The sequence below is a fragment of the Zingiber officinale genome, chromosome 6B (assembly GCF_018446385.1).
Source record: "Zingiber officinale cultivar Zhangliang chromosome 6B, Zo_v1.1, whole genome shotgun sequence".
NCBI lineage: Eukaryota > Viridiplantae > Streptophyta > Magnoliopsida > Zingiberales > Zingiberaceae > Zingiber > Zingiber officinale.
The window spans coordinates 61,685,719-61,695,436 of NC_055996.1; the positions used below are offsets into that span (position 1 = coordinate 61,685,719).

Genomic DNA, 9,718 nt, shown 5'->3' on the forward strand with positions numbered 1-9,718 from the left:
GATCATTAATCAGTCTGAGTTTAATTAATATCTGATACAAACTTAAATCAGTTTCAACATCAAAACAACAGCCAGGTCAGACTGTATTAACAGTCACTAGAGGTGATATCTACGTTTTGACCTAGTTTGACGTCATAGGGTCTAGGAACCTTTACCTAGGTGGTATCTATATAGATGATGAGGGTATTATGTCTTGGCGGAGGGGGGCACAGCACCAGCCCGACCCAGATGCTCAGCCAGACGCCCAACAGGAGGAGGCAGAGCAGGATGAGGCCGCTCCTGCCCCACCACCGCCTCCAGCTTGAGCACCGTGTCCCGCTCCTCGCACTCTAGCCGACCGAATGACCAGACTAGAGAGGGCTATGACAAGTCTCCAGCAGGAGACCTCCGATTTTCAACGAGATATACGACGAGAGGTTTCCGACTTACGACGGGAGGTGTGACAGGAGGTCTCCGACTTGCGACAGGATATGCGGCAGGAGATCTTCAACCTTCAACGTGACTTATCCACTTCTCGAGAGGAAGACTGAACCCGACATACTGAGTTGTTAGAGATATTGCGCTCCTTGGGTTCGGGCCCACCTCCCTCATCATCCCGATAGCCTAGATTGTCACTATCCCGATACATTATATTTTTTTCCACATGTACTTCACTTTTGTACTTATTGACTTAGTTATATTCTCATTTTGGATATTGACTTATCTTGCTTGTCTAATAGATTAGGAATTTTAAAATTATTTTGAAAAATGGTTGTTTTCAAATTCTAAGGTAAAATGTTTTTATGTTTTCAAAATTTCCCATTTTTAGAATTTTAAAAACAGTTTTAACCTTAGATTAGGTTAATCCCTTAGAAAGCATATACCCATAGGGCTAGTACTTGAGCATCTTATCAACACCCTAGGATTCCCTTGTTTGTGATTGTTGAACATAGAAAGGGGTAAGATGCATATGCACATTGCCTAGACTTAAGATGCTTATTTCAGTGAATCGATATAAGTCTGGGCGTTAAATACAAAACAGACATTAATCAGGTTAAGATATTCAGTTTGGTCAACACTAACTGATTTCAATTAGACTTAACCTGACTAACCAAGTGAAAGTTGCTATCTTCTGATAGTCAGTAAGTAACTAATTGGTTAGACAGTTATTTATTTGTAATGTCAGGTTCAGGGGGAGGATTAAGTTAAACTATTTTTTTCTCTTTGAAAATATTTTGTAAAATTATCTTTGAAAATTGTTTTTACTTAGCCTTGAAAATCAAGGTTAATAAACCTAAGTTTTAAAACTGACGTTTATAAAACTAAGTTTCTTTTATATAAGATTTGGATCTTAAAGTTTTTTTTTTCAAAGTTAGACTTATAAATTGAATCTAGCTTAGATTTAAAAATTGATTATTTAAAAAAAAATAATTTGAAAATTAAATTTTACTTGATTGGATTTTTTTAAACTTTATTTTGAATTTACAAATTAAGGGTGTGTTTGGTTCGAGCGTTTTTCATTTTCATTTTCTGACAAATACGCGTTTTTTGAAAAATGATGTTTGGTTTGCATTTTTCGTGTCTATTTTCTAAAAAAATAGAGAACATTTTCTATAAAAATAGAGAATGACAAAAAGTCATTTTCTGTTTTCTAGAAAACGCGTGTTTTCCAGAAAATGGAAATAAAAAACGTGAAAACCAAACGCACCCTAAGTTTTTCAAAATTATTTTCCTTAACTTTAAAAATTGAATCTTTTCAAAGTGTTTTCAGCTTGCAGACTTATTTTATTAAAATTAGGTTAATTTTACAAAACTTTTCTAAAGTTATCTTTCTAACTTAGCCATCTTTCAAACCTAGCTATTTTGAAAAGGTTATTAAAAATCACTCTTTCTAAGTTATCTTTCTAAATTAGCTATTTTTCATAACTTAGCTATTTTTGAAAAGGTTAAGAGATATTTTATTAAAGCAAAATCTTTAATTATTTAAACTCCCCCGAGTCAATCTGACTTATGTTAGTATTCTTTCTTACAATGTTTCTTTTGTATTTATGATTATTTGATCCATGTTTATGTTTGATAAATGGCAAAGGGGAAGGGTTAGGTGGTTAAGTTAGTTAAAACGATAAAATACCAAATTTAAACCAATTTAAAACAAAAACTAACTTAAAAACCTGATAATGCTTGTTTTACTTGCATTCTTTTTCACTAACTTAACTAGGTTGTCATTGCATCAAAAAGGGGGAGATTGTTGGTGCGGTTAGCACTAACGGTGTAACTCAGGTTTTGATAAATGACAAAATAGGTTAAGTTAGTTTTGTTGTTATCTAACACTCTAATCGAGTGTGCAGGCGAAGTCCAGACAGGTCGACGGGCTGACCGGATATCTGGTACGAAGCCCAGCTAGGTCGACATACCGACCGGATAGCTAGCACGAAGTCCAAACGGGTCGACGGGCTGACCGGACGTTTGGCACGAAGTCCAGCTAGGTCGACGGGCTGGCCGGATAGCTGGCATGAAGTCCAGACGGGTTGAAGGGCTGATCGGACGTCTGACAGATAAGTTGAGGTGAGTCACTAGAGGAGAGTGACTGTGAGGACGTGTTCCCAGGAAGGAAACTTATGCGCCAATCCGACTTAGAACCATTTCGAAACTCTAAGTCGAGATCTTAACTAGACGAAATCTAATTAATACTCTTTTATGTTTGATTATAAACTGTGCTAACAATATGTTTTGCAGGATATATAATTATCTCGGACTAACATTTTCTTACAAGAAGGAAGCTGCTGGAAAACATGGGTCCGGCGCTTGGAAGGGATCTGGGCGCCCGGAGATCCGAGTGCTCGGAGGCAAATATTATCCACTTCGCGACGTCGACACGTGGAGCTTCATGATTGGCTCGGCTACGCCACATTCAGGGTGCCTCGAAGGGATCAGGGCGCCCCGAACCTCCTATATAAGGAGGGTCAGGGGTGGAGCATCAACATCAACTCACGATCTGCTCCTCTGTGCTTCTGCAATGTTGTAAAGGCTCTTCGATAAAACTCTGTTTTTCTGTCTTATTGTCTATTATCGATATTTTCTTTCTAGCATTTCCGTACCTAACTTTTTGTAATCAAATATTCGAATTGTTAGTGGATTGCCCAACGAAAGCACTCAACAAGTGCGAGCCTTGGAGTAAGAGTCGACAAATGCTCCGAACTAAGTAAAATCGACTCTTGTTAGCGTTGCTTTATTCTTTTGCCTTTACTTTTCCGTTGCGCGCTCTACAATTTTTTTATCGCTCCCCCCCCCCCCCCCCCTCCTCTAGCGAAACTCATCGATCCAACACATATTTTCTCTCTACTTTTTCTTTTTTCATTTTCTTCCATCACATTTTCTTTCTCATATGCTTTCTCTGCCATCATACTCTCTTTCCTCATTCTTTCTCATCATACTTGCACTCTCATCATACTTTCTCTCTTCTCAATCTCTCCCCTCCAGACGGTCTAGTGGCTAGCGCATGAGATGTTGTCATCATAAGGTCTAGGGTTTGAATCTCGATATAGCTGAGGTAAATATCTCCCTCATGCGTTAGTCATTATTCGAAAGGCTAGTAGTCACCCGTGATTTACCTCCTCCGTGTTGACCCGGAGACGGGTTGACGAGGTGCTGGGGGAGAGCACAGCCACTTTTTGCCACTATGCTCTCCTACATCACACTTTCTTTCCTTATTTTCTATCATTACACTTCCCTTTTTTCATTCTTTCCCATCATATTTTTTTCTCATTACACTTTCTCTCTCATCAAATTTTTTTCACATTCACTTTCTCTCACATATATTTTTTTTCTCTTATTTTTCTCTAAGGGTAAAAAAAAAAATTTTGATTGATTCCGATAAAAAATATTTAACTAAACAAAATATTATTTTTAAGAGTGATGTTAATACTCATATTTATTCTCATTTTACAATATTATAATTCACATTCCGATTTCAATTTCTATGAAAGAATCAAACGTCATCTTAGTAAATTTGAATAGCACTGATGATGAGGTTTGAGATTTAAATCTCGACATAGCAGAGGTAAATATCTTTTTCATGCATCGGTCACTATTTCAAATGCTAGTAGCCACCACTACGATGCGCCAATCATTATTCTAAATACTAATAGTCATTTGTAATTTCTCTCCTATGTGTTAATCTTAGGAGGAATTAACGGAGATGCTGACGTGAGCACAGTCTCCACCACCTTGAGTAGCGTTGATGGCTATGTCACTGTGGCTCGAGGTGTACAAATAATGTACTTGCAAACTACGATGAGCATTTCAATGATCTCAAAAGTGCATACGTATTTTTTGAAAATATATGTGAAATTTGAGAGGTGAAATGCTACTTTCACTAACTTTCTTTCCAACGAATTTAACTAGCCGGTAAAATGTAAATTATCAAATTCTGAGGACAAATGACAAACTTTGAAAAAATAAATAAATCCCGGAGCAATATAAACATGCTAGGGTTTTGGGGGAGCAAATCGAAATCTCCGAAGGCGAGATGATGAAGAGGCTACATTACTTCTCCTTCTGCAAAACCGTGTATTTCGCTCGTTCTCCTCACCCCCACTATGCTTCCCTCCTCTTTGCCGTCTTACCTTACTCGGACTCCGCCACCGCCGCCGCCGCCGCCGCCGCCGCCGCCGCATCCGCCACCGGGAAGCACATGTTCATGGTCCAATACCTCGTCGAGTCATGTGGCTTCGACCAGGAGAAGGCCACCGAGGCCTCGAAGCTTCTCAAGGGCATCCAATCCCGGCAGCAGCCCGACTCCGTCCTTGCTTTCCTCAAAAGTTACGGCTTCGATGACGCATCAGTAAAAAGGCTTCTACTTTACTTCCCCAAATGTCTTCTTTTGGACGTAGAGAAGACACTTACCCCAAAGTTCCGAGCTTTCGAAGATCTGGGTTTCTCCCCATCCGACATCGTCGACCTCGTCTGGTCGAATCCCTCCACCGTCAAAATCAAACACGAACGCACTGTGCCTAAGATCGAATTTTGGCAAGGCCTTCTCGGGTCCAAGGATGCCCTAGTGAAGTTGTTCAAGAGAAACCGAGCGATTCTTGCGTACAGTATGGAGAAGAGGATCCAGCCCAACATTGAGTTGCTCCGGGAATGCGGCTTGGACGGCCCAAAGCTTACCTCTGTGTTACGGTTCTGCCCACTGATCGTGGCACAGAATGCTGATTTCTTGAAGACCTTGATCAGTCGCGCGGAGGACTTGGGAGTGCCACAGACATCGGGGATGTTCCATATTACTCTGCGTGCACTCTTGATGGTCAGTCCAGAGAAGTTCAAGATGCAAATGGAATTGTTCCGGAGCTTCGGGTGGTCAGAGGACAATTTTGTTGCGGCATTCCAAAAGTGTCCTACCTTCACACAAGGGTCTTTGACGACATTGCAGAGAAAAATGGAGTTTTTGATAAATGAGGTTGGATATGCTTCTTCTTACATTGCTATACGTCCGATACTATTGATAATGAGCTTGGAGAGAAGGTTAATTCCAAGACATCGGATCTTGGCAACCTTGAAGTATAGGGGGCACTGTGAAAGTGATTACAAAGTGACGGCATATATGGTGGCTTCTGAGACCAAATTTGTAGAGAAGTACATTATCTTCTATAAGGATAGATATCCAGATCTGAGTGAACTCTATGCAAGCTTGAAACACACAAATACTTCTGATTCTGGACTTCAATGAGGTAAATCATTTTTCCCCTGCAAGTTATCGCTCATGTTACCATTTTCACTGTCTGGCTTCTCCTTTGTCAAACTCTAAAGCTAATATTTATGCCAACAAGCATGAATATGCGAAGATTCACAGAATCATAGCTTGTTTTTACATGTCAATAAGAACGAAGATGAGAACAATTCACAGGATCATGATCTTGATTTTGTGTGGCAATTGAGCTAAAAGCTCACAGGTTTGTTGCTTGCTATGTTAGACAATTGTTATTCTTGTATTCATGCAAACTCTACTACAAGAGACATTCTTCCTTTATGAACATTCAGTAACATCTCCTTGTTTGAGTAGTAGTTACTCATCTATAAGTCCCATGGAATGTTGCATGGTTGGCCAATCAAGTCTCCTAACATATTTTTATAAAAGGGAGAGAAACTGCTGCCACACATGCAATGATTATCACTTCTTGGATTTTGTCGATTGAAATGGTATTACATGTTTGACACTGAATAGCTGCAATCTTCCAAAACACTACACTACTTGTGAGTCTGTGACATGAAAGGCCACTTTGAAGCCATGGGGAACTATGCAAACTTTTGGATGGCTGAGAACCAAATAGGAATGGACTAGTTTAAGAAAGAACAAGTGAGGTTAGACAAGCTTTTTGTTGGTCCGGAACCAGAAGGCTTGGTCCCTACAATAAGTACGAATAATGCAAGATATGCCTCCAAATAATTGGAAATGAGCAGACGAATCTCTGAGAAGTTATGTAAAAAATTAAAATGGTAAATAGATGCAACCTATGGATAATAGTTAAGACAACCTATGGATAATAGTTAAGAGCTGCTTTTGTGCTTTCCTTCTAGAACTCCTTTCGTTGTTTGAGTAACTATCAACAAAGTTGTGATTTGGGTTGCATAATATTCCAAGAGTGACACAAGGCAAATCTACCTGCTTCTGTACAGATCACAAGCAAGGTGAACTTCTAGTTCTCTGTTACACTCTTTTCATGATCTCTGTTAGTTATAGATCATATTGCCAGGTCATTTGTTAGTAAAACTTTGTACTTTGAAACATTAAAAATAGTAGAAAAGTGAATGCCACATTGATAGTGCATTCAATGTGTGGAGGTGGCTCAACTTGTTGATCTTCATTCTCAGTTTTGCTTGTACTCAGAAGTGAAGCAAGTCAATTTCCAACTAGCATAAAAAATGTAGGATATTTCGTTAGCTCGAGTGTTTTTATTCTTTTTTGAAAAAATAGGATTCGAATTTGATCTGTTAAAATTAAGGACTGACAGTATTGGACATTGATCCAAATACAATCAATAATGATAACATTAAGAAGTCAGTATATGGTCTAGGACTCTTAAGTATGTGAATAGGCAATATGGATGAACTTGAGTTAAATTACTTTTAGAAATTTTAGTGATGTTTTATCTTTTAGAGCATTCACCTCAAATTCCTATCCAATATTTAAAATTTAAGGCACAAAAATTATTTTATTAAATTTGGATATGTATTTTTCACTACACAATATATTAACTTTCCTATAATTTATACTATCTTTATTTTTTATTTTGTTTCTCTACCTATGTAATATCTATTTTTTGTTATCTAATTTATTCTTTTATTTTTTATGTTTTTCAAATTAAATAATATTTTAATATTTAGAAAATAAATTTTATTTCTTAAATTTGAAGAAGTATTATTTATGAAATATAAATTTAGAGAATAGATAAGTTAGTTGATGTAAAGTTTTTTTTGGGAAGTGATGTGGATATTCTTATGCTTTTTAAAATAGTTTACTAATTTTAACTCATTTACAATTATTTTTAAAATATATTATATTATTATTATATAAAATAACATAACTTGTTGGCATAAATTAGATATCATACATCGATTTTTTTCTTAATTGTTTATATATCTAGGAAACGATTAAGTTCCCATATATTGAAAAGAAAATGATAATGTTTTCAAAGGTTAAATTGCAAAATGAGGCAAAATAGGAGAAAGAAGGTAGTGTTCGAACTTGTGCTAGAAGTTTCTTAGATAATTAATTATTAGATTTGAAGCAATAAATGTGAATGTAAGGAGATGAATTCAATGCAAGATTTACGTGAGATTTTTAAAATAAAAAAAGTTGATAAAAAAATTTGAACTATTGTAAATATGAAGGTTGAGGTTTATAATTCAAGAGTGGTTTTGAAAATTCAAAACTGTTTTTTTGTATTGAAATTGATGTATATACATGGAGTTATGTAACTACCTGTTATAAATTATATCATAAAAAAACTCACTTACAGTGGGATATTTCAATGAAGTTTTATAATATTGACATAATATATTATTGACATGATATATTGAAATAATAAAAAAATTTCATTTAGAACTTTAACAATTGAAAACAATTGGAGATGTCCGAAGGCAGTGTTTTTCCCCTTACCAACTATAAATTATTAGTTTCATCCGTTGACAACATTTTGACATTGAAGAAAATGCCAATTAAAAGGGGCAATTTATCTATAGTTGTAGCCTGGCTATGATTTTTTGGCTTGGTCGTGATTCAGCGGCTTGGTTATGATTTCCCTAGTTAATAGATGCGATTACGATGGAGATTGCAATTTAATGATCTAATTCTATCAATGTTTTATGGCTGTAATTTCATGAGCAGTTGTAGTTATCTTGCGGTCGGTGAAATCGTAGTCGTGATGATCAAAAATCAAAATTTGAATTTTTCTGATGATGCTTTTTCACAAGGAGGAAAAAGACTATTTTCCGTAATAACTACATCTTTCTTTGATAAATTCATCGAGAGAGAAAAGAAGCCTCACGAATTTTTTTCCACATTTTTTAAAGAAATTTAATTAATAAATTTATATTTCGAATAAAATAGAATTAAAGATTTAAATTACTCTCATTCCTGATAGAGAATAGTAGAGGGTATACTTGGTAAGTTGAAATTTATGTCAATCATAAATAATGTGTAATATCTTCATATTCTTTACGTGAAAAAGATAATTTTGATGAAATAAAAGATAATAATTTAAATTTGATTATAATTTCCACTTATCAATTATAGAAAGGCTGAAAAATAGATGATATATATATATATATATATATATATATATATATATATATATATATATATATAATTTTAGAAATATGCCCAAGGTCTTGGCATTTGTAAAGTCTCTCTCAAATCTTAGAAATCCACCTAAGGTCTTGGGATTGAGCTCTCCTTTAACATTAGTATTTTATCTATTTATAGGATTGACCTTCAAATAATCTCTCTATATCTCAGAGCTCTCCCCTCTACGATCGACCTCTCTAGCTTGACCTTATCACCTTCCTACTCTACTAGTAAGGATCTCTTTTATGGCTGACCTCTCCAACTCAGCCTTACTTCCTTCTAATTTTGCTTAGGGAAGCTCTTAGGTGGCATGCCTCTACAACTCGAGCTTGTTCTCTTTAGACTTCGCTATCAAAAAAGTTCTTCCTAACTGATCTCTCTGACTCGACATTGTTCCCTTTCAACTCTGTTATTAGGAAAGTTATTAGGTGGACAACCTCTTAAACTCGATTTTGTTCACTTCCATTAGGGATATTTTATCCTTTTTATCTTTGACGGTTGACCTCTTCAACAACCTTATTAGCTTAGTCTAATTACTCATAGATAGAGCGGTTAGATGGGTCAATCCGTGACGGGACGGATTGACTCATGGTTAACTAGCCATTTAGTGGGGCAGGGCAGGTGGTTGGTAAATTCCCAACTCAACTTAATCCAATGCGGGTTGTGGGTTAAGCGGGCCAACCTGCGGATCCATCAAATTAAAAAAAAATTAATATCTTTAACATTTTACTTCAGAAAGATTCATTAATCAAATATGTCTAGAAATAGATATTTTAAATGTAAATATACACAAATGAGTACACATATTTAATAAAAAAATATTTTTATTTTAAAATTATAATAAAAAAAAATAATAACTTGATATACACATAGTTTATATATGTTTCTTAACTC

At 35.8% G+C, this 9,718-nt stretch overlaps 1 protein-coding gene across 1 annotated transcript; it reads left to right on the forward strand.

Moving 5' to 3' along the window:
- Positions 1-4,507: 4,507 nt before the first annotated feature.
- On the forward strand, positions 4,508-5,707 carry LOC121991032 (transcription termination factor MTERF8, chloroplastic-like). Its single transcript, XM_042545060.1, has one exon. It carries the CDS (start codon positions 4,508-4,510, stop codon positions 5,705-5,707), a length of 1,200 nt encoding a protein of 399 aa, XP_042400994.1.
- The last annotated feature ends 4,011 nt before the right edge of the window (positions 5,708-9,718 follow it).